This window comes from Eschrichtius robustus, chromosome 6 (assembly GCF_028021215.1).
Source record: "Eschrichtius robustus isolate mEscRob2 chromosome 6, mEscRob2.pri, whole genome shotgun sequence".
Lineage (NCBI taxonomy): Eukaryota > Metazoa > Chordata > Mammalia > Artiodactyla > Eschrichtiidae > Eschrichtius > Eschrichtius robustus.
In genome coordinates, this window is record NC_090829.1 from 32,197,517 (window position 1) to 32,223,342 (window position 25,826).

The following is a 25,826-nucleotide window of genomic DNA, read 5'->3' on the forward strand; positions in this document are numbered from 1 at the left end:
AAATTGCCTTATAAGAGAAATTATGGAATCACTGACACGTATGACTTAATGTGATGGCTTATACCAGGTGAAACTTTATCAGTGCTCTCCTTCAAATGCATTTTTAGTGTAAGGTTTTTCACATTTGGAAAGTAAGAATGTCAATGAAAGTTAAGATGTGCTAATTACGTACAAGATGAAGAATAAATGTTCTGTTCTGCCCATGTATGAGGAGGTTAGAAAGTTTGGAAATTGTTGTCGGGTTGGATAGGGGCTTGGCTTTAATCAGTGGCCTGAAGCAGAAGGTTTGCCTCTCGTTTCTTGTTCACCTTGATGTTTTCCATGTGGTTCATCTCATCTGGTTTTAAACCACAGGGTCTTGGTTGCCTCTGCTCTCTCCTGTCTACTTCAGATAGTCAACAGCTATAGGAACTGCAGTTGGCCCTTCCACTTGTGCTAATGCAGAACTTCCCACCCGAGGAAGGAGGAGCAGACTGTCTTCATCTCTGTCTTGCAGAGGAAGGATCTGGGGCCTCTGAAGAGGTTGAGATCTGAGTAACATCACGTAGCTGCTGGGACAGAAAAGGGGAGGACCAGTCTTCCTCCTCATCACTGACCCTACAGCGTCCCCTTCCAGCATCTGCATTTGGTTCAAGCCTTGGGTTCTTGTTAACCAACCCTAGTGCCTCAGCACGTCACCCGGATCGTGGGAATCTAGCCATACAAGGGGCCTCTGACAACCATCCGATCTAATCCCCTCATTTTACTGTGAGAGGCGTCTGTGAGCTCCTGAGGAAGTAAGAGACTCAAGTCGCACGTAACTTTTGACATTGTCAACGCCCAAACCCCGGCTGGCCTTTCTGCTCTAAACCAAAGTCCTGTCACAGCAGCCCCCTGGAGACTGTGGGATGCTCCCAGGTGATTTCGCCTAAATTTCACCTCCCTTCTATCCTGCCTTCACCACCATTCCTTTTATTGGGCTCTGAGGGCGTTTCATGGGTTTTCCTAGTTTTTCCTCAGCTTATAGGAGTACAGAGAACAAATGGCCGTTCGCGTCTCTTCTGTCTTAAGTTTCTGTGGCATTTTTTCAGAGGACAGGGCTAAGGGTGAAATGTTTTTTGTTCTTAAAGGAAGTGAAACCCTGAGATACCAAGGAAGGGAGGAAAGTAGACGGACTCTGAAGGGGGGCACAGATACCACTAACCTAAATAAAAACATCCATTCTAATTTCGTTTTCCATCTCCCACCCATATCCCAGAGTGTAATAAGCCCTCTGAACATTCTGTCTCTAGCCAGGAAATTTTTGCCTCGGTCTCTCCATGAAACAGTTAGGATTTTCTGACTAATCACTTTTTCTTTTCTAGGCTACTTCCTTAAATATGGTATTCAGCAATCTAACTGCTCCTGCAGCCCCTTCTTCTTAACCCACGTATACCTGGAACACTTTTTGAATAGGTGTTGGAAACAGTAGTCTTAGGATAGGATTTTGCTGAAGGACTAAGATAACACATCCCCTTGATCCCTAGCTTCAAGAAGCAAAAGACTGTTAACCTTGAACTGGCAGAAATAACAATACAGTATACATAAGATAATAGTATAAAATAAAAAGTGTCTGGCTCTGTTTGGCAATATAGAACCAAAGTTTTTGTTGTTCATTTTGCTAGTAAATCGGAGTCTCTAATCAGAATTATGAAAGAAAGTCCTTGTTAAAAATGGTAATATACCTAACTTGAAAGCAGATTCACTCTGAGAATACGATAGAAAATTCCGTAGCAGATAAATCTTAACCTAGTAGATCGAAAAGCCACCCTACCTTAGGCTCACCTATCTTTTAAAATCCTTATTATAACTTAGAAGAGTTCAGATCTCCTTGCTGGCTTCTTGATTCCCTCAATGAAGTAAAAGCTTCCCCACGCCTTTGAATGTGAACCAGACCTAAGCTGTTCCTAAGCCGTTCGTCACTAGTTAAGCAGTTTTCTCAGTGACTTTCCTGACATGTTTTAACATGATCTCTTAAGGAATCAGAAAGAGGATTGCCCTGTTCTTTGTGTTACAATGAAACGATTGAGATTCTTTTATCAAAATGAGGCAGTTAGGAGAGAAAATCACCTTTTTTTTCTTTTGATCTCTTTTTAAAAGAAAAGTGAATAAAAGGTTATGAAACAAATTTCAGTTTGGGGTCTTGGGAAACAATTATAAGGGACTTTTGGATTTTACTCAACCAATAGAGCAAATGTGATTTAAAAATCCACTTAGTAGAAGTGATTTCCAAACTATCGTTTCCACGTTTGAAGGCACAGTGCACGGTTTGCATTACCTGCCTGCCTGAGCTGGAAACCGTGAAGTGCCATGAAGTACGATGACTCTCGTTTCAGAAAGTGGTTCCTCCCAAAGAGAACTTGTGGATCTCATTCACTTAGCATTCTAACCCCCACTTTTTCTTCAGACCTCAGATTTAAGCAGAGGTATAATTATAGTCTTAATCAGTGCTGCGTCCTACCAACCATGGCTTTTAAGAAAATTTAAAAAAAAAACAACTTCATTTACCTTTCATTGCGGTAGCTGGCTCTCCATTCACCTGATTCGGGTGTCTTCAAGTCGAAACAGGCTTCTCAACTCTAATTAAGAATAAACCTTGAAACTAAGGTTGGCAGGGAAGTTGTTTTTTTGTTAAAGCGTAAAAAATAAGCATTTTTTTTTTCCCCCTGCCAGAGAAGGTAGGTGCTCCCCTACCCACCTTGAGATTGTCCTTTGGGGCACCCTTTCAAACTCTCCTGCTCGGGAACAACTGGAGCAACTTGCTCTCTTGCTAATAGAAATGACTCACACCTGAGAATAGGTGAGATTTGTAGACTGGGGAAGAACATTTCCTGAACCTGCAGGAATCAGATGGTGATTCACCAGAAGGGAACACAGAGGGCTGGAACCCAGAATGCCAGAGGGCTGTTTAAGGAGGAGGGAGGCATCAAGTCTCAACGTTGGGCCCTGCTAAATCAGACCCAGTGTTTAGGGTTTTTTGGGGGGTGGGAGGGGAACTCCCTATTGCTAATTAGAAAATATGCATTTACAAACCTTCCTGCTAATTAACTTTTGGATTAAAAGGAACCAGAATATCTTTTATAAAAGACAGATCTTTCATGGTACTATTCTATATATTAAAGACTTAAATTAACATGTGTTTATACTGGTGATTGATAACTTGGGAAACCTGTTGTCTTATTCAAGAATCTGCTGAATTCCATACACCTGCTTTCACCTACACAAAAATATTTTAAATAAAGTTATTTAGGGGGCAAGTTTACCTAATCTGTTGAATTCCACAAGACAACTTTTATTCTTTTTTTTTATATATATATTTTTAAATTTTATTTATTTATTTATTCATTTATTTATGGCTGTGTTGGGTCTTCGTTTCTGTGCGAGGGCTTTCTCTAGTTGCGTCGAGCGGGGGCCACTCTTCATCGCGGTGCGCGGGCCTCTCACTATCGCGGCCTCTCTTGTTGCGGAGCACAGGCTCCAGACGCGCAGGCTCAGTAGTTGTGGCTCACGGGCCTAGTGGCTCCGCGTCATGTGGGATCTTCCCAGACCAGGGCTCGAACCCGTGTCCCCTGCATTGGCAGGCAGATTCTCAACCACTGCGCCACCAGGGAAGCCCCAAGACAACTTTTATTCTTTTAAAAAATCTTCCCACAATGATAAATTTATATAATCGAATCACTTTTTCCGATTTGTAATTAATTGTAATTAATTTTAGAACTTCTAAAAAATTTCCCAGAGACTCCAAGATTTTCTTGAATGCGACCTTCAAACAAGTAAAAGAAATGAAGAAAATGTCACCAAATGAAATCAAAACTTGTTACTATCATGGATGAAGAGAAAGATAAATGAAAATAATTAAGGTGGAACATTTTTTTGAAGTTAGTAAATAAATAATAGGTATTACTTAGTGTTTACTTACGCCTTAAGGAAATAATGTATATGTACTAGTTGGGTTTTTTTCCTGTGTTTATACAGAAAAACAAATGTAGTTAAATACCAGTAGTTGAATATCAAAAGTTTGTTTCTTCTATTGCCTTTTCCTAAACAAACAAAAACAGACAACTAAAATTTAATGGTTTTCCATTCCATTCTATTTAGGGTGGATTAAGTATGTTGTGGATGAGTAGCTAGCCCTAGGGAAAGTCTCCGAACAAAAATTAGCCAACTTAATAGTGGCTCAGTCGTATAAGAAATTGTCATATTTACTAAACCATCCTTCATTTAGGTTGGACTGTGCTTTGTGCCATTTGGTACTTCCTTCTCCAGGGATTTCGCTTTGAACATTTAAAGCCAGTTCCCTGCATCTTGAGGGGGGGAAGTTATGCCATGCAGGCCTGAGTTTGAGAGACTTGTTTTCTGGGGGTTGCACTTCTTGCCATTTGTCACTCTGATCCATGAACAGTAAATGATATGCTGCTCAAAATGGGAACTTTAACTGCCAGAATAACCAACTGCCAGTCTTAAAAGCATCAATTCAAAGGAGCACAGCCCGTTTAGCTTCCTTAAAAGTATGTTGGGCAAAGACCTTCTCTGCAAGTTCTGAGGACTATCACCCCACAGTTCCAGTGGTGGGCATGAAGCTTGTGTGGACAAATATTTCACAAGCTCCTGTTGAGGGAATAAAGGCAGTTCTGTTATCTACCTTAAATTTTAATACATTTGTTACCTGGGTTGACTTCATCCTATCACTGTCAACTAACTTAATACGGTTTTTTTGTTTTTTTGGTTTTTTTTATGTTAAAGAAAATACCTTTCCTTTGTTACGTCGCTGCTGATAATATTTTTCATATACTATTCTGTTTTGAATTTGAAGGGAAATGTTCTGATAATTCAGGGTTATACACCTTGACTTTCTATGTGTTGGTTTTGTATTAAGATTTCCACAAGGAGGAGGGAAGGAGCTGGTGTCAGTGCAGTAGGTGGCCCTCTTTTTCTCCTCCTGAGGGTGGGCTGGGCATGGACTAGCCTTTTCCTGGCCTTAGTCACAGTGGGATTGTGTATTTAAAAGCCTCTTTGGCTGGCGATGCAAAGTCTAGTAGTGAGAAAGTTAACATGAGGCAGCCTTTATGCATCTGTCTTAAAGCATGTTATGCCGATCTCAAGTTGGGACTTGTTAAAGCTGGTCTTACCTGACATTCAAAAAGGGAAGTAGTACAGGTTTAGTCAGAGAAGAGTGTAATGCTTTGATGAAAAGAGCAGCTAAGAACCAGTCCATAACTTCATTATTGTTCAAATCACCAAAAGTTTAACCTGCATAATTTTTTTTCTGCCGATTTTTATAGCAAGTCTCACATTTCATAAAAGCCACAGGAGACTTTATAACAATAATTATCTTGCTGCTTCAATGGAAGATCCTATTAAATGCAAGGAAGCTATTTTAATAATATTGTTTAGCTATTACAAACCCCAAATTTATTTTGAATATAGGACGATGTCCTAGGATATATGTTTGTGTTTCTCTACCACCACAATGTTTAAAAAAAGTTTTTTTGTTTCATTTTTTATTACAGGTGATTTTTTTTCCTTCTATAATAATGTTACTTTTAAAGATATTAAACCTACAGACAAGGTGAAATTATAGTTCAAGCAGATTTCATCTAAATTTTCCCATTGACATTTTTCACGCCCTCCCCTTACCCTCCCCCCCAATACACATATTTGTGGGGAGACCTGTTTGAAATTGCAGTCATTGTGACGGATGTCCCACCCCTAACTACTTCAGCATGTATTTCCTAAGAACAAGGATATTCTCCTACCTGGAAATTCCCTGGTGGTCCGGTGGTTAGGACTCCGTGTTTTCGCTGCCGAGGGCGTGGGTTCAGTACCTGGTAGGGGAAGTAAGATCCTGCAAGCCACACAGCACAGCCCCCCAAAAAAACAACAAAAAAAGGGATTTTCTCCTACCTACTCACAATATTCAGTCTGAATTTTGCTCTTTCCCAGTAACATTCTTTATAATTTTTTGAGGCAGAACTAATCAGTGGTCACACATTGTATTTTTCTAGTTTACTCTTTTATTCTTTAGAATAATCTTTCTGCTTTTTTTTGTTTTTTTTTAAATCTCCTTGGCTTTTGAAAATTGGTTTGCTCTGTATTTGCTAGGTCCATCCTGTGGGTCACTTAGTGAGGAGATGCTTTCAAATGTTTCTGAGACAGTTTGAATATATTAACCTGAAGTCTACCTTGGGGTTTGGAACTTTGAAATCAAATGGGGATATCTATACTCTTGTTTTGGACAGAGACCTGGTTCATGGATCCAAACTCACTTTTTCTTTGGGATACTGGACAAACTCATTCAACTTTTCCCAGCTTCAGTTTTCTGTAAAACTAAGATTCTGGTTTAAGCACAGAATTTTAGATGAGAATTTCTATAATCTTTCAAAATATATTCTTAAAGAGACAGAAGCACTCAAGGAGAGAATGTTTCTAATGTTTCATCCCTTTAAAGGAGTGAAAATAGGTAATGGTGTTGATAAGTCTTCCTAAATCCCAGAATAAACTTTTTTAACCCTATTCCTACCTCCCCCCTTTTTAGTGTGAGGCATTGGCAAATGCATTGCGAAGGCTTACCTTGGTCTTCTAGTCATTTCTGCCTCGCATATGACCGCCTGCTCTCTCCTCCCTTTATTTGGCTTCGCTGCATTGGCCTGGACTTGGGCACAGTGTTGCTTCCTCCAACGCTGCTAGGCAGAGAATTGGTACTGCAGTCTAATTTTCTCTGTCACTATAATCTCTGATGTATCCATTTTTTTCTGAAAGGAAAATGCACACACGAAGGACCTCCTAGTCCTTCGCAGTACATGAACTCATTATTACAAGACAAAGATGAGCAGGGATCTAATTGAAACGTAGCTCAAGTGATCTGTCTGGGATGCCCATGTCTTTTGCATGTAGCCAGAACATACAACAAGGACTGTAGTAAAATCCTCTCCAGATCTTCCTGTTCCGTCTCTCTGTACACAAAAAGCGCTCTAACTGTGGCTCACCATCCAGTTGCTGAGAATTTGTGCTGAGTATAATGATTACAAACCCTTTAATGTTTCCTCGCTGAGATTGGTATCTTTAGGTCCCTATGTTTGAATTACTGTGTTTAATCTGTCATTTGAAATGATTTGTATCTATTAGATCTGCTTTAAATAAAGCAGTTACCTTTTTCTGGTATGAGAACTTCACGTGTAATGGTCAGTTAAAGGGGAGGAATGGTTTGGCGATTGACTGTGGAGATGTGCCTGCATCTGACCTCCGCCCTCATACTGATACTCTCTTCTGTACTCGGCCAGTTCCTCACTTTGGAAATCTTCTTGTGAGGGGCGGTGTCAGCCTTGATAAGAGCTCAGTAACTGGTGTCATATAGTTTCCAATGTGGATTTCAGCCTCTCCACTTAGGAGCTTTCTTACTTTGGGCAAGTCATTATTATATCTGAGCTTCAATTTCTTCTTCTGAAAAATGGCTACCTTGTAAGATTGTAAAGTTTAAATGAGATAATATAGTATAGGATAATTCCTACAGTGTTTGAAACTTGGTTGGTACTTAGTGAACAGTAGCTTTCTTTTTTTTTTTTTTTTTTTTTTTTTGGTCAGAGGGCAGAGGGAGCGCAAGTAAATGAATACGAATGGGGGTGTTTTTATGAATATAAAGTTGGAACGATTAAAAATTGAAAAAACATTCCGCAACTAGAAAGTCAAGGTTAAGTTCATAATATTTTGATTGCCCTTAGGTAACCCAGGTAACGTGGATGTCTGACACATCTGGCACGTGGGTGTTGGCACACCCATTTTCTGACTGAAGCTGGTGCTCTTGGTCGTATGGTTACACTCACCATGTGATTTGCGTCTCTGCTCTGTGGGCCATTTCACGTGGAGTATCTTCACACTGTACTGCCTAGGAAGCGTGGCAAGGAGCTACTACTCCACCTGTTGTTAGAAACCCTTGGCCAAGGCCGAGCTAATCTAACAGCTGTTCTTATTTCCTCCTTGGAACTCTTGCAAACTGACTGCTCCCTCATGGCAAGAGTAGCTTGTCGTCCCGCCCTTCCTACTGCAAACTGGGGCTCTATGCCACCTCCTCCTTAGAGTGACCTCTGACCTCACAGTTGTAGATGCATCACATTTGACCTTCCCGAAGTGTGGGATTCTGTTGCCTCTCATTTCCTCCTCGAATCTCGCTTGTTCCTCAGTTCCCAAAGAACGTCTTGGTGCTGCTTGTAGTTAATCGATCCCTCCCCCCAGTCCCAGGCATCGTTCCTCTTTTTCTCTCTCGTCTGTCCACGAGACGGGTGCAGCATGGCTTCTGAGGTGCTTAGCTCATTCCTTGTTCTCTCCCTTTCTTACAAAAGATGATTCCCTCGGCTTCTGATCTAGCCCTGTCTTCAGAGCCCTGGATCCATATTTTGCCCCCACTGGCTAGACTCCTTGACACAGCTCTCTCACTAGTACTTCATATTCAACACACCCGTCATGATCAAGCACATCACCCAAGCTAATGTTCCTCAAAGCAATGAATCTCGATTGGGAGGGGGTGTGATGGGGATTATGGACCCCATTGAGAATACATTTTGCATATCAATCAGATACGTTTTACATGTAAAAACCCATACTCTCCAGTGATCTTGGGCTCAAGACCTTTGTCTCTTTTTGAAAATGTCTCTAAGTTCCATGTCAGATTTCTTTCCCCTTGGCTCTTGCCTGCATAGATGGAAGACTTCCTTAACTGCTCTCCTGGCCTCAGTGGCTCCGTTAATTCAGAATTGCCTATTGCTGGCAAGTTGATTTTGCTAAAGCACGGCATAGAGAACAGTAGTCTTCACTTCAGCCACCTTCAGCGGCTCACAGAGAACTCCAAACACCCCAGCAACCCTGAAGTGCTGTGCAGTGAGGTCCCAGTTCCCTTCCCAGGCTCGTCTTCCCGCGCACGTGCTGCAGCCTCAGGCCCTCCGTGGCCCCTCTCGCTCGGCCATAGCACACTGCCCGCCCTCACCTGAGCCTTCCTCCAAACTGCTCAGAGCGCCGCGGGGTTCCCTTTCGAAGCCTCTGCTTTCCCCCCGGGGTCCGGTTCACACTTCCATCTCCTGTGAGCCCTTGCTCAGTTTCTCCATTTGGCATTAGCTGCCTTTTCCTCCGAGCTCCTTTGGTGAGCTAATTATGTCTCTCATTCCACGAACCACGTTTGGATTCAGTATGGTCCGTGTGCGGCTTCCAGGGAGGCCAAGGGCCCTGCACGAAGCACACGATGAAGGAATGATGGGCTAAGTGAGCGAGTCAACCCACTCTTCGGGCTGTTACTCCTCTTAAGAACCAGAGGGGCCCCCAAAGGGCTCAAAAGGTCCATGGTTGGACTGTTCATACCCCTGAGCTGTTGAAACTTTTTCTGTGTTGAGACCTCTCCCTCCCTCTTCAGGAGCCCCCTCCTTACCATTCTCACAGCTGGGGCTTGAGGTCGCCCCTTGAGGAATTAGGCTTGTCCCGACTGTCAGAGAGGCGGTGCAGCAGAGCCATTGAGGTGTGGTCTTGCGGCCACCTTCCTGGATGTCTGTCCCAGCTCTGCCTCTGCTTGCTGGTGGGGTCATGGGTACCAGGGTCAAGGTATCTGTTCACTTGGTGCCTCAGTTTTCTTTTCTTTTTTTTCTCCCCAACAGGGAGCCCTGTAGTATCTGTCTCCCGGGGTAATAGTGAGAAATAGAAAGGTGATAACCCTTGTAAGGTGCATACATAGCACGGTGCGTGGCACATAGTGAGCATTCAGTAAAGGAGTGTAAGGTCCTGGGAGGTGCTTGTCAGCTTCTAGGTCAAGGATAATTAGCTGGCAGCATGTGGACCACTATGGTCCACACGTGAAGGTGCTGTTCTGTGGGGTTCAGGGAGTGTGAGGGGTGACTATGGAAGCTTTGAAAGTAACAGGAAATATGGCGGAGCGGACTGGATTTATGATTTCTCTTGAAAATATTAGAAGATCTGCGATTGTCAGTACAGTGGTTAAGAATATGAGCTCAGAAGCCAGAGTCTGAATTAAGAGTCCTAGCCTTGCTACTTATAAGTCGTGTGACCCCGTGCAAGTTGCTTAACTTCTCTGTTTCTCAACTTCTTTATCTCTAAAACGGAAATAACAATAGCACTTGATAGGCTTCCTGGGATTATTAAATGGAACAGTATATTTAAAGCTCTTGGCATGCTTGCCTGGTACATAGTAAACAGTAAGTAATGTGCGCTGCTTTTGTTGTTGCTGATGCTGGTTTTACTACTGCTGTGGCTACCAGCTAGCAACCCTGGGCCCCAATTCCCTCTTGTGCCAACAGCTGGCACTGAGTAGTAGATGCTCCCCTAAGTGGGACATGAACTTTCCAGGTAGCTGTCGTTCATGCCACTGCCTGTCACCTTATATCTGTCCTGCTCTCTTTGTAACAATGTTGTTTGTCTCCTGTTGACAGATCTCACCCTTGGGCATTCCTGTCCAGGAGTGCAGTGCTGTGCTGTGAATCAGTCTTTATGGATGTATGAACCTCAAGGAACTTTTAGCACAGTGGTTCTTAACATGTGGCCCAAATCGATAGCATCCTTATCTCCTGGAAACTTATTCTCGGGCTTCACCCCAGACCTACTGAATCAGAAACTCTGGAGGTGGACCTTGCAATCTGTGTTTTAAGAATCCTTCCAGCTGGTTCTGGTACCTGCTAAAGTTTGAAAACTACTGATTTAACACATGTGTCCTATATTCATATTACCTACATTTGGTTTCCATGTAAAATTTAAAGTGTTGAGTTGTATTTCCAGGCACTTCAGTTGATTTGTAAGGGCTGCTGTCTTTCCAGTGTGTGCTCCCTTAGCTATTAAATACAGCTGGGTGTGGGTTCTTCTGCTGTGGTGCTTTTGTTCTGTTAAGATCTAATCTATGTGAGCTTTGATCTATTAACTTGCTGGAAGAGTACAGTTTACCTGGGGCGATGGTCAGGCATTTTTAGAAAGAAGGCTTTAGAAAGTTATGGAACGAGCTGCGTTTAAATGCATATGGAATATATGAAGTGATGAGATTAATAAGACTGAATAATTATTTTATATTCTGATGTCATGATCACTTTATCAGCCATCTAACTTCTTTGAGTTGGGAATTCACACTGCTTCTCTGCCTCTTCCTCCCCAGCCCCTGCCTTTTTTTTTTTCATTATTTTATTTTTTTAACTTTTTATATTTGAGTATAGTTGATTAACAATGTTGTGATAGTTTCAGGTGTACAGCAAAGTGATTCAGTTATACATATACACGTGTCTATCCTTTTTCAAATTCTTTTCCCATTTTGCTTGTTACATAATATTGAGCAGAGTTCCCTGTGCTATACAGTAGCTCCCTGTTGTTTATCCATTTTAAATATAGCAGTGTGTACATGTCAATCCCAAACTCCCAATCTGTCCCTCCCCCAACCCACCCATCCCCCCTGGTAACCATAAGTTAGTTCTCTAAGTGTGTGAGTCTGTTTCTGTTTTGTAAATAAGTTCATTTGTATCATTTCTTTTTAGATTCTGCATATAAGTGATGTCATACACTATTTCTCTTTCCCTGTCTGACTTCACTGAGTATGACAATCTTTAGGGTCCATCCATGTTGCTGCAAGTGGCATTGTTTCATTCTTTTTAATGGCTGAGTAATATTCCATTGTATATATGTATCACATCTTCTTTATCCAATCATCTGTTGATGGACGTTTAGGTTGCTTCCATGTCTTGGCTATTGTAAATAGTGCTGCAGTGAACATTGGGGTGCATGTATCCTTTCAGACCATGTTTTTGTCTGGATATATGCCCAGGAGTGGGATTGCAGGATCATATGGTAGCTCTACTTTTAGTTTTTTAAGGAACCCTCATACTGTTCTTCATGGTGGCTGTACCAATGTACATTCCCACCAACAGTGTAGGAGGGTTCCCTTCTCTTCACACCCTCTCCAGCATTTATTGTTTGTGGATTTTTTGTTGGTAGCTATTTTGACTGGTATGAGATGACATCTTATTGTAGTTTTGATTTGCATTTCTCTAATAGTGATGTTGAACACCTTGTCATGTGCCTCTTGGCTATCTGTGTGTCTTCTTTGGAGAAATGTCTATTTATCTGTTGCATTTCTCTACACTAACAGTGAACGATCAGAGAGAGAAATTCAAGAAACGATCCTATTTACCATCTCATCAAAAAGAATAAAATACCTAGGAATAAACCTACCTAAGGAGACAAAAGACCTGTACTCTGAAAATTATAAGACGCTGATGAAAGAAATCACAGACCACACAGACATATACCATGTTCTTGGATTGGAAGAATCAATATTGTCAAAATAACTGTACTACCCAAGGCAATCTGCAGATTCAGTGCAATCGCTATGAAATTACCAATGGCATTTTTCACAGAACTAGAATAAAAAAATCTTAAAATTTGTCTGGAGCCATGAAAGATCCCAAATAGCCAAAGTTATCTTGAGAAAGAAAAAAGGAGCTGGAGGAATCAGGCTCCTTGACTTCAGACTATGCTACAAAGCTACAGCCATCAAAACAGTAATGGTACTGGCACAGAACATAAAAATATACACCAATGGAACAGGATAGAAAGCCCAGAAATAAACCCATGCAGCTGTGGTCAATTAATCTATGACAAAGGAGGCAAGACTATACAATGGGGGAAAGACAGTCTCTTTCAATAAATGGTGCTGGGAAAACTGGACAGCTACATGTAACAGAATGAAACTAGAACATTCTCTAATACCATACACAAAAATAAACTCAAAGAGGATTAAAGACCTAAATGTGAGACTGGACACTATAAAACTCTCAGAGGAAAACCTAGGCAGAGCACTGTCTGACATAAATCGCAGCAATCTTTTTTGATCCGTCTCCCAGAGTAATGGAAGTAAAAACAAAAATAAACAAATGAGACCTAATTAAACTCAAAAGCTTTTGCACAGCAAAGGAAACCATAAACAAAATGAAAAGACAACCCACAGATTGGGAGAAAATATTTGCAAATGATGTGACTGACAAGGGATTAGTCTCCAAAATTTACAAACAGCTCATGCAGCTTAATACCATCACAGCAAACAACCCAATCAAAAAATGGGCAGAATTCCTTCCCCTTTTACAGTAATTTTTCTTGGTTTCTGAAGACTAATTCTGCATGGGACAATATCCTCTCCCACTTCCCCTGCATCAGGGGTATTTGGAAGGTCTTATCCAGTAAAAATGATGACAGTTTAGCTTTTGACAGAAGCCCTTAATTGTGCTCTGAGCTTACAGACTTTACCAAAGCTACTAATGTTTTTTTTCCCCTTTTTCCTCTCTTCTATGTCTCATTAATGGCTATGGTATAGTTCCCCATTCTGTAAGTATTCTAGATTTTAGTATTTGTGATTGCTAGTCTGGGAAGCTCTCCTCAAATAGTTGCTTTTCATTTTGTGAATGTGATTTTAAGCTGACTCTTCTCTAAGTTCTTGGTAGATTATTTCATTCTACACGTCAGGAACTCTGCTTTTGACTGTAATATTATTATAAAAGAATGAAATACTTGCATTTATGGTGGACACATTTCCTATTGAAATTTTATCTTGAAAGATCTTTCTAAAAAATTATATTCATTATCTATATCCATTCATTGCATATTGAAAATATTATTAGAGCTGAAATACATGGGTTATATTCCCAAGCATAGTTTGAAATGTGGCTTAGATGCAGTTACTTATAATACATTATTAGAGTCTGCTCATGATTGTATAATATACTCAGTAAAGGTAACATGGATTTAGTGACATCTCTAATAGTTATTATGACTTAATTCTTTTATTTTAGCAAATGAAAGTCAGATGTCAAAGTACTTCCTAAGAGTTTTGGTGATGGTAATATGCTACAGTTACAAATTTTACTTAACCAAAACCAACAATACATAGCTAAAGCATTTTGTCAATAGCTTTAAAACTGAAATGATGATAGACGTTAGCCCCCAAGCTATACGTGTACTGTTTAGTAATCCTGCTTCCTTCCCGGTCATTCACTAGTGAACCCAAGAATACCCGCACTTCCCAGGCCCCTGTGTACGTGCATAGGAGACCAACTAAAAAGAGCTTGAGCTTCCAAGAAGTTTATAGTATCATTTGATAAGAAAAACATCAGTGAAAATTGGCTTCCCTTTTGCTTCTCTAGTATGTAAAAATAAAGCCAGTTTGGTATTTTATCAAATATTTATTGATTGCACAATGAGACACAATCTCTGCTCTCAAAAGTACACATAGGGTATTAAAAGAGTGGATACATGTATGAGACAGTAATTACAAAGCAGTGTGATCATTATAATAACTGAGGTGTGACAACATACAGATGATGGAGTGATTGGGTTTGAGGTGGTGGTGGGAATTTAGCCAGATGAGATTTCATGGTTTAAGTGCTGGCAACTTAGGGTTCTACGGATGGATAAGAGTTTTCTTGGTGAGTCAGAGGGAAATTTACAAGTGCAATGACACAGGGGCAAAAAAGGAGCATGGCGTTTTCTGATAATTATAAAGCTTATACGAGAGTGTGAATTTCCAAGGATGGAAGAATGCTTAGGAAAAAAGGCCAGAAAAGTGGGCAAGTTCCAGGGCCTTCAGGGCCTTTGAGGCCATGGAAAGAGGCCTGGGGTTCACAGTCTGATGGTTGTATTGGAACTAGTGGCACATCTACAGAGCATGACTACTCCTTTGTACATTTTAGCTAGAAGGTGCAAATCAGCATCTACAATTCCAGATAACCATACTTTAGCAGCTCTTTTTTGAACCACAGAGGGATTCAGGAAAACATATGGAGGTAAATAAGTACAAGTAGGTCACCATCCTCTAAAAATTTCCCAGTATAGGTGTTACTGATCGTGGGTCAGCAGTTCTATCTATATGTGTACCAAGAATGGCATAATGATGACATATTCTTTTTAAAACATTTGTAATTTATCCTCTGTGGGAAGTATTGTGGGAGATCCTAAGAAAACATGACATATTTTCTGTCTTCAAGATATGTTGTCTTTCTTAAAAAATCCTAACCATCTTTGGGGGATGCAGTCAAGAATACAGCAAGCTAGGGACTTCCCTGGTGGCTGTGGATAAGAATCTGCCTGCCAATGCAGGGGACACGGGTTCGAGCCCTGGTCTGGGAAGATCCCACATGCTGCGGAGCAACTAAGCCCATGCGCCGCAACTACTGAGCCTGTGCTCTAGAGCCCGCGGGCTACAACTACTGAGCCCGCGTGCCACAACTACTGAAGCCCGCGAGCCACAACTACTGAAGCCCGCGTGCCACAACTACTGAAGCCCGCGTGCCTAGAGCCCGTGCTCCGCAACAAGAGACGCCACCGCAGTGAGAAGCCCCCATGCCACAACGAAGAGTAGCCTCCGCTCGCCGCAACTAGAGAAAGCCCGCTCGCAGCAACGAAGACCCAACGCAGCCAAAGATAAATAAATAAATCTATCAAAAAACAACTTCTAAAAAAAAAAAAGAATACAGCAAGCTAGTAAAAGGAACTCAGCATTGAGAGCCCTAACACATACCCAAACAGTGGGAGAGGTAATTATTTTCAACCAGAGACATGAGGAAGGAGCATGGAGGTGCTGGCCCAGGAAGGCTTTGCTGAGTAGGTGGAATATTCAACCACCGTTAGAGTATTTGCTGGGCAGAGGGGGGGTTCCAAAGAATAAGAATACAGTGTTCTTGCCCTTGAATTTGTACACACTCAGGATGTAAGCGAAGTATTACAGTACAATGTTTTATGTGGCTTAATAATGCTGCTTGTGCCTCCTATGGTGTAGCTGCATACTGGGAAAGAGGCTGTAACTGTAAGGAGAAGCGCCTTCACTCAGGTATCTGGGCTTTCTGACCTATTCCCCAGACGCTTTACATCTAGCATCCCTTTCAACCTCTAGCCTAAGTTTTCACCAAAGGACTCGCAAGGTGGGTTTTTTGGGTTTTTTTCTTTTTAAATCAGCAGGTGGGATACAAAAGCAGTAGTGTTGTTTGAATTGCATGTGCAGAAGAATGTGAGGAGGTGTTTTAGAGTGGAGGAATATGTTTTTTATAATTAGAAAATACGTATTTTTAGGAATATACATTTCCCCATGATAAATCTTTTCCAAAGTGTAAGTGAACGCTCTTGAGAAGGTGACTTCTAGTGGCTGTTTGCTTCCTGTTGCATTCTCTTACGGATACTTCATTCAGCTTATGAATAGATCTACGTGGAACTAAAATTTATATAATCCTTTCTGTACGCGAGGATAGTAAAATGTAAGAAAGCATTTGCTCGAAGCCATCTTTTCTTTCACTGCTTACATTTGATTTCCAAGTAAATTGTCTTTTGAAGTCTTGGCAGTCAATCATTAACCGTGATAAAGTTATCAGCTTAGGGTTATATTGTCTGACTGACTCGTATGATTTTCTTGGGTGGATGCTGCAGTCTTTCTCCCTTTCATACATGGTAGCCTCTCTGTGAATTTTTTACATAAGAATATATATATTAAGGGATCCATGCAAATGTTAGTTGCTGCCAAAAAAAGGGTTGTTTCTTTAGCTAGAAACAGTTGATTTTGCAATCGACAGTCAGTCTTACTGTTGGTTTGACTGTGAGTATATGGGACTCTGGCGAAATGAAATGGAGCAAAACACACAAAGAAGACAGCCACGACAACAAATACTTTACCTTCTAGCCTTTTGCTGTTTTTGCTGCCCTTACTCTTGGACTTCCTATAAGAATTGTATACCTTTTTTGCAATCACCATATAGAATAGAAGCATTAGGACAAAAACAGTCCAGAAAATGAACTGGGAAATGTAATTCACCACTTCATGCCATTTCAGCCCAAGAGGACCCTTTAAGGAGGCACACTTTTTCACAGATGACGGTGTTGCTTCCTTGTTGCTTAAGATCATATTTGGCAGGGAGAGGAAGAACAAAAAGAGCCAGATGAGGGTTGAGACCACTTTTGCAAAAGCAGGTTTTTGTACAAAAAATTTTCCAAAAGGTCTGATGATCTTGAGGAACCTGTCAAAGGCTATGAGCCCCAGCAGTGTGATGCCCACATACATGGTCTCATAAAAGACGACGGCAGAGAAACGACACACAAAGGCTCTGAGCTGCCAGGGTCCGAGGCGCGCGTCTGAGAGGATTTTAAACGGAAGCATGAGCGTCATTATCAAGTCGGCCACCAAAGTATTTTTGAGGTAAACAATGAAAGTGGAGGAGCTGGGGATGTGAATGAACACCCACAGGGCCAAAGTGTTCAGCAGGATGCCCATGAAGAAAACGACAGTGTAGATGGCTGGGAACACCAGGTGTGCTGCCTGCATGTCCCTGGGGCACCTCTCAGACCCGTTGAAGCCCTTCATCACTGTGTCGTTCATGGTTTCCAATGTCAGCTGTTACAAATAAACATACACACACAGTAAAACAAGAAGCATTTCATGATTTCAAAACACTACTTGTTAAAAGCAGACTTTAGGTTTGCAGCATATTAGCACCTTACATATATTCATCACATTTAATAGATCATTTGAGAAGTCACATGTTGTTTCTGGCCAGAATTTTTAAAGCACATAGTACATTTTTGGTACTTTTAACAGTACCGTTACTTTCACACCCTTATGAAATCCAAGTAACCGCTTCTACCCCATTCACAAGTTCGACTTTTGGCATGGCAGTAAAACAAAGCTGGCTAAGAGGTAAAGTTATTCATGTCAGATTGCTGTACATTATGTAATTTCCTAGGCTCATAATCTAAGGTTTGTAGAATGTTAACCTTAAAGCATTTTTTTTCCCCTTGAACATATTCCATCATTTATAAGCAAGCCACTCATAATAACAGTTGAAATTCACCTTTGTTTGGGAGGATACTCAGCTCAGTGTCTTCCGATCGAGGCAGTCATTAGTTCAGCCCATGAAGGGCATGTGAAGCAAATGTCGTTCTGCTTTTTTATACCCAGTTTCCTTCCTCATTTTCACGTGTGCAGTGTGATCCATTAGAACCTCTTCATATGCAAACCTTTGGGGGATTTTCTAATAAGGAAGTTCTTTCATTTTAAACTTATGTACTGTTAATCTGCTCTGGTTTGAGTAAGTCAGTTTAGTTGCAGTTGTTTTTATATTTTCTCATATAATAACTTTCCTGCAGTTTATCTTCTTTACATGTTCAATGGAATTTTTAGTGCCTTTTGTATATAATAATAGGGAGAAATGTAAAGAAAATAGCCCCAAATTGTAGGAGAATAAGAGTTGACTCTAAAATCAGACAGCGTCATCATCTGCATCCTTGTAGCCTGCTTTTTTCAGAAATGTGTGTTCATTAGGTATGACCTGGTTATTTCTGTAGACATGTATCTTAGTCTTTTGGTCTTTCAGTCTCTGAGAGATAAAAGGATGTATTGTCTAAGAGTTAAGGGCTATAAGACCCAAATTTTGGGGGGTTAGAATTCCAGATTCACCAATTACTGGGTAGTAGATAATAGACAAATGATTTAGTAGCTCTGTGCCTCATTTTCCGCATCTGTATAATGGGTTTAATAATAGTACATACCTCAGTGTTGAGAGGCTGAGATGAGTGCCTAGAATAGTGCTGACTATATATGAAGCATGAAAAAAATGTTAGCCACTCACTGCTCTGGTGAGCGAATTGCAGATTTAAATGGAGATATACTATTTCACTTATCAGAAAGCCATTTTTGGAAGTCTCTTCTGTATTTGTGATTGTATGCAAAGTGCTGAAAACTTCAGGAATTTCATCAGTCAACCTTGGGTCCAGTTCTATAAAATTTTTGGAAGTATGTAATTGCTGCTTTTGTATAGAGAAAGCTGTTGTCTGTGAAGAAATGTTTGCTCGCCAGATAGATAAAGGGAAAGAGGAAATCAGAAGATCCTATGAGGGAATGTGGAGTTCTCCATGGTGAGTTTCACTTCATATTTCTTGCTATGAGTTTTACCACAGAATTGGACCAGACTGTCGCGTTGGCTTGATCGAGCATTTTGGGTGACTTAGCTTGGAATTCTGAGAATAAAATTACATATCCCACCGGGCATTTTTATGAGGGAATAGGATGCCTGATAATTTTGGTTGGAACTACCCAGTGTGGTGGCACAGCCTGAAAAATTGGTGTTTGATTCAAATAAATTGATTCTTGGAAAGTACAGATTCTGGATTTTATTAATGTAACGCAACATAATTTAAACATATATCCTTTTATTTGCTTCAGTAGAGAATAAAAGCAAACTTAAAAAAATTGAAGTAGAGGGATTAGACCTATGTCAATTAAGTATAAATTTCCTGATGGATCCAAATCCATTATTTAGATGCAGGTTTGGAATAGTTTCAATTTAAACAAGGGAAATGCTGTACAAGATAGTTTCATAATATGAAAACTGGAAATCAATTTTTGGTTGAATTTCAAAATGCTGAAATGTGGGAAACCTAAGAGGAGGAACTGATTTACGGTGGCATTTCTAGAGTTACAGAAGTATCTTCTCTTAAATATAGTAGGTTTCAAAATGTTTGACTGTAGTAAGTATCCAAATCACTAACTCCTCCTTTATGTCCATGTGCTTCAAACGTATTAGCCAACAGTCTCTTAGTTCACAGTGGTGCTGGTGCCCCCTGAGGGAGGGTCCTTTACCCTTGATGCCATATCTTAGAGGCTGTGATGGGATAGGAGCACGGCCTCAGGGGCCAGAGGGCCTGGGTTCATTTCCTTATTCCACCTTTACTTGTGACTTGTGACTTGTGTCAAGTTATTTATGCTCTCTATGAAACCAGTGCCCCCCTCTTAACAATGAAAATAAGTAATAGTATTTGCTTTATAGGGTTGTTAAGGGGATAAAATGAGTGAACGTTTGCCAGGTGCTTTGAATAATGTCCGTCAAATGGTACACGTTAGTAAGTTTCTTGTTAAATGAAATTAAAAGAAAAATGGAATACTGTGTGCACCTGTGGGGATAGGGCACAAAAGACAGGAGTGAATCACAAAAGGTAACGGATGAAGGGTCCTAGAAATTATTCCGATTTGGCAAGCTCCTAAACTAAACACTTAAAATCCTATCAAGCTCAAAGGGAATTTAGTCAAAACCAATTAAATCACACTAGCTATACCTTCTAAGTGATTATCTGGTCTTATTTAATTCTTACAGCAGCCTCAGAGATCCGTCCCATTTTACAGATGAGAAAATGGAAGTGCAGACGTTAAGCAGTTTACCCCAAATCCTGCAACCATAGCCCACTGTAAACCCTCATGGTCTGGTTTCAGAGCCCCCGCTTGGAACCAGCCTCTCTCTCTCTCCTGTCTGCCAGAAGCCAGAGACAGGGTGAATGTGGAATTGTTTACTGAATTCTGGAGTTTTTGAGCTGGGTATTATTGATTGATGAGTGAGGAGATACAATCCACTATAAAGTTTCAGGGACTTGTGAAACTCTTAGTCTCAGAGTGAGGTGCCAGGTTGAAAACATAAATTGGTTCATAGCGGTAGGATCAGGAGAGAATCAAATATGTAAGGAATAGTCATAGAAATTAGAAGCCTGCCAAATGGGAATAAACTACTTTTTGCATTTGCTGTCTCCTTAGGGATTGTCTTTTGGATCAGAGTCAACAGTATAATGTTCATGTTGATATAACCACTACCATATAAATAATAATTGAAAAGGTGAGGAAGTATTTGCTTTCATTTGGAATGAAAGTCAAAGTGGGAACTCCTGTACTCATAGAAGAGCCTTTTACTTCCCATCAAAGGATACCATGGTACTTTCTCAGATTATATGAAAGTGTTTAAAATCCCACAATGAATTAACCCAAGGTGGTAATAATCTAAAATAAATTATGCAGTTTAACATTAACTGTAATGATCTGTGTATAAATAAATTTAATATTAGAAAATCTCTGCATATAACTGGAAACAGGCAATAAATTCACACTATTATCTGAAACACATATATTAATATCCAGTTTCATAATTTTATTATAAAAGGAAAACCAGTTTAAAGAATTCAAATATAGACATATATAGTAGAAAGTGAAAGCTAATTCCCTTTACATATACATACCAGTGTGTGTGTAATATATATATATATATATATATATATATATATATATATATATATATATATATATATATATATATATATATATATATATATATATTGACATATTAGATCTTTGTTTCATTCCATGTTAGTACATGAAGATTTGCTAACAAGGTTTTTTAAAAAAGGTTACACTATATAAAGGTACCATAGTTTAGTTAAGCTGTTACTGATGGACATTTAGTTTTTCTTTTTTCCCCGTTTTTTTCTCTATTGAAAACATGCTGTAGAGCAAATACCTCTCCATGTATTTTTGTATTTTGTTCCAACATATATTTATAGGAAGTTTCCTAGAAGTGGGATTACTGGATCAAAAGCTATACATTGCAATGTTGAATGATATTTTCAAAAAGCTTTCCAGAAAGACTGTACCCATTTATAGTCTCACCAAGTAGGATTATCCAGCACTATTACTAAAAATCTTTTAAATCAATTCTAAACTTACAGGTGAAAAAAGCCATGTCATGTAAATATAAGTTTATTTATTAGTGAGGGTATATACCTTTTCATATTTTCATTGCCTATTTGTATTTCTCCTGGAAATTGATTTTTTTCTTGCCCTTTTCCCATTTTCTAAAAAAAAGTCAGGCTGTTTCTCTTTACTTATCGGCTTGCAAGTATACTTGCATATGTTTAGTTCCCACCAGCATCATTGTAATCCCAGTTCCCACTTTGGGTGTTACCAGATCATCTAGGTCAGCCGCAGGAACCTGTAGGTGTTTTCAGTGCAAAACTGCTGAAACATCGAGATGCATGAAGAGAGGGTTCTTTCTCTACAGAGGGCTTTTCTCCCTGTTTTTAGAGTTCTAGTTCAGGGGTTGTCAATCTTCTAAATAGCCAGTTAGTAAACATTTAGGTTTTGTGACCCTGCAGTCTGTCACAACTACTCGACCCTGTTGTTGTAGCAGGAAACCAGCCATAGATAAAACCTGAGTGGGTGTGGCTTGTGTGCTAATAAAACCTTACGGACACCAAAACTTGAATTTCATACTTTAACGCAACGTAAAGTTTTATCCTTGCTCCTGATTTTCCTCCTGCAAACATTTGAAAATGTAAAAACCATTCTTAAGTCACAGGCTGTACAAAACAGGTGCTGGGCTAGATTTGGCTTGTAGGCTAGAGTTTGTCACACCTGCCTTAGACTGTTTATATAAGAAACCACTGAGAGAAACTTCCAATAACCAGCATCCTTAGGACTTGTTAACCACTAAGGCTATGGGCAAGACTACATTTTGTTTGTCTCATCTTCTGAACCTGAGTCTACAAAATTTGGCATCTCCCTCTCTCTCTCTCTCTCTCTCTCTCTCTTTCTGTCTCTCGAAGTTATTGAGAAATGTGACATGTATTGTGTATATTAAAATTATTAAAGCTAGAGATAGTGACATTTTCTGTGTATAATGAGTGCTCCATAAATACTGATCTCTCAGTCTGTCTTGAATGGGATCAGTTTGATGTTTGATATAGAAGTATCAACAAAGTGTGATTTAGAGTTTAATGTAAATTTCTCATGTTATATATAAAAACATCGATAATTCCAAACATTTTACAATTTTTTTTGCACAAAAGTATTGTAATACCATTAGCTTTTCTGTTTTTTTTTTTTTTTTTCTTTCTCTTGTGGAAATTGTCATCTCAGTGAATGAGTTTAATCCAAAATGAAAGATTATTCAGGAAATCTCTGCCCATCCAGTAGTCTCCCGACACCTCATGTGATCCTGGCACCGTGAGGTGGCCAGCTTTCATCCACTGTCTACCCCTGACTTGACTGGATTGAGGAGTAAATCTGCCCTTCACTTTTCCCATATACAAAGTAAGATGGTCAGATTAGTTGATCCTTAGTTTCTCTTCCAGCTCAAATATCCTGGTATTCTTACAGAATGTGCTTACTCATATGACATTAGAGTGAATTGCATTGGTTTACCTGGCAGAAATGGCTACTGCCTTTGCCCCAGCAGTAGGTCGAATATGCATCTTTTTTGATGCATGCCTCTATGTGCATCTCCACTGACATCCAGTGCTTGCTGGCAGAAGTGCCAGAGAAGGAAATGTGGCCGCTCAAGAATAGATACCATCTAGAGAGTTAAATGAGTTCAACTTCGTACTGAAATTTAACTCAGCAGAATAAAATAGATTATTATTGGTGTTCAGTGAACTTCCTTTTACTACAACTCACCATTTTTATTTCTTCTCACATTATATTTAGATATTGGTTTCTATGCCTTGTATTTGGGAATCACCTCTGAGGATCCTAAATAATTGAGATAAATCGTGTCCACTTCCAAGTGTGTTACGTTTTTTTTTTATAATAAAAAATAATATGGCTTGTGGGGAATCAGACTACATTATAAGTTTGACCTATTTTTTCATTTACATATGAACTAATTGATGTGAGATGTCACCTTCAGAAGAGGTTTTGCCCAATAGTGTGTAATAAAAGGGATTGTGTTGGCAGCTATCTTTTCTTAAAGGGGTTTGTTTGATGTAGGCGTATATGAAAGATGAGTCATAGTATCTAGTATCTTTGAAGAAAGAAATTCCCACAAAGTATGTTTTAGACTTTAATGTAAATTTTTTATTATCTATACAAACAGGTAATTCCAGACATTTTCATCACTTTCCTGCTAATAGTTATACTGTTCAACTGCATAATCATATTTAACTTGTTTTTCTCATAAGGGAAATGTTCATTAACCCAAATCGCAGGCAGTTTCTAGAAGCTAGTTAATAATGATAAGTATCGATGATGGTACTGTATTTACTAAAATTGTCAAAATAGTAGCAAACTGGTTTCTCTGGTGCTAAGGATATATTCATAAGTTTTTGGTATTAGAATGTCATAAAGCAACTATTTTAATAACTTTGCTATTTTTGCTCTTTTTCTTGAGAAGGTAGTTGTAAAACCTCTATCTTAATGAAAAAAAAATTTAGTCTCATCAATTACCATTTCAATTAGTTTAAATCCCTTAAGTTTTTGCTTATAATTAAAAGTTAGTAGTTACCGTTCTTTGCATGTCCCAGTTACTTATGAGTATCACAATAGGTCAGCATTTGGTTAAGGGACTGGGGTATATATACATATGTAAGTACGTATAAGTATATATACATATATCAGTATGTAAGTATAATATTTGGTCAGAAGATTTTATCAGATTTATCATTCTTAGTTGATTATAATAAGTTGATAATAGCATTGTGATCAGTAATATATTTTTAAAATTACCGTAAATGTTATTATATGGTTACCCATTTTGCCAAAACTCTACACGTCTGACTTCTGTGTAGTTTTGCACGTGGCGTGGTGACCGGGTGCAGTTTGTTTTGCTACACAGCTACCCGTTCGGTTACTTTTCTGCATTTTAAGATTGCGTTCAGTGCCAGGCAAATAAACGAAAATTGCTTTTGTCACCTTCTATTAACTTGTTTCAAGAGTTATCGTTACTAACTCAGCTACTTCTTAGTCAGTATTGATATTTTCACATAGTGCTTGCCTGTCTGGAGTTCCAGACACTAATAGACTGAAATATTACCTCAGTTTGTTTACACTGGGGTCTCTTCACTTGGGTCACCACCATCCTGCCCTTTTCTCCTGTTTTTATGGGATGGAGATGACGCAGAATTGGAGCATCTCAGCATACTCGTCAAGGAATTTTTGAAGGATTTGCAAAGGAAGAAGTAGATGAATGGATCCAGGCACGCGTTTAAGGAAGTTAACCAGAGAGTGCTCTCTTTGACGTAGAACAGAGTGTTCTCAGCAGAGCAGTCAAAGACATCCCGCGTTTGACTCAGGGTGTAGGGAATTCGGGCAAAGTGGAAAGGAACGAAGCAAATAAAAAATACAGCAATGATAATGAAAACTTTGATGTTTACCTTTTTCTTGGGGACTTTGCCGACGCCCCTTGTTCTCACGTATGACTTGTACAGTTCTTTTGTAATGAGCGTGTAGCATACAATGACAATTAGAAAATTAATCCAGAAAATGACTTGACAGATGTAATTGACTATTTCGTGCCAGACCAGACCAAACTCTGATTTCAGGAATGAGCATTTCTTCACATTCTTGTCACTTGGCCTCCTGTTGGTCAGAATCATGTTAGGCAAGGAGAGTAAGAACATGAAGGCCCAGATGATGACAGAGAGAATCTTAGCCCCCAAGAGATTGCTGGGGTTGGATGTTTTAAATGGCCTGGTGGTCTTCTGGTAGCGATCGATCGTTATCAGTCCTAGAAATGAGATACTGATATACATCGTGAAGTAAAATACAACGGAGGTCACTTGGCACACAAAGGCTCTCAGCGGTCCTGTTCCCAGTTTGGCATCGCTGAGGACTTTGAATGGAAAAGTCAGAATCATGAGAAGATCAGAAATGACTGTGTTCTTAAGGAAAATAATAAAGTTGGATTTACTGTGGATTTGAAAGAAAATCCTCATTGCCAGGCTGTTTGTGATGAGTCCAACGAAAAACAGCACGGTATAGAGGAGCGGGAAGAGGACCTGGGTGATTTTGTAATCTCTGGTGCACAGGCTGCCATTCCCAGCCGCAGAGGTGAGGTTGTCCATGGCTTGTGTTTCTTCTTTGCTACCTAGAGGGGGACAGAGGGGATGATTATTTTCAGTCCCAGATATTTGACTTCACTCTCATCTCTGTGGGTAACATTTTTGGACAAAAATTGAGGTGTCTGAGCCTCACTGGGACAGTAAGAACACAGAAAATT

At 39.8% G+C, this 25,826-nt stretch overlaps 3 protein-coding genes across 3 annotated transcripts in view; 1 reads left to right on the plus strand and 2 right to left on the minus strand.

Moving 5' to 3' along the window:
• The window catches only part of MED12L (mediator complex subunit 12L), a 317,602-nt gene that overhangs the window by 207,445 nt on the left and 84,331 nt on the right, over positions 1–25,826 (plus strand). The gene's annotated exons all lie outside the window — the stretch shown is intronic.
• Positions 16,397–17,923, minus strand: P2RY13 (purinergic receptor P2Y13). Its single transcript, XM_068547364.1, has 2 exons — positions 17,871–17,923; positions 16,397–17,413 (listed from the first exon to the last, which is right to left on the minus strand). The coding sequence occupies exon 2, from the start codon at positions 17,396–17,398 to the stop codon at positions 16,397–16,399; it is 1,002 nt and encodes a 333-aa protein (XP_068403465.1). The 5' UTR covers positions 17,399–17,413; positions 17,871–17,923.
• Positions 24,652–25,671, minus strand: P2RY12 (purinergic receptor P2Y12). Its single transcript, XM_068547366.1, has one exon. It carries the CDS (start codon positions 25,669–25,671, stop codon positions 24,652–24,654), a length of 1,020 nt encoding a protein of 339 aa, XP_068403467.1.

Coding starts and splice junctions, on each gene's coding strand:
- P2RY13 (XM_068547364.1), bottom strand. CDS start 17,398: ATGAACGACACAGTGATGAAGGGCTTCAACGGGTCTGAGAGGTGCCCC.
- P2RY12 (XM_068547366.1), bottom strand. CDS start 25,671: ATGGACAACCTCACCTCTGCGGCTGGGAATGGCAGCCTGTGCACCAGA.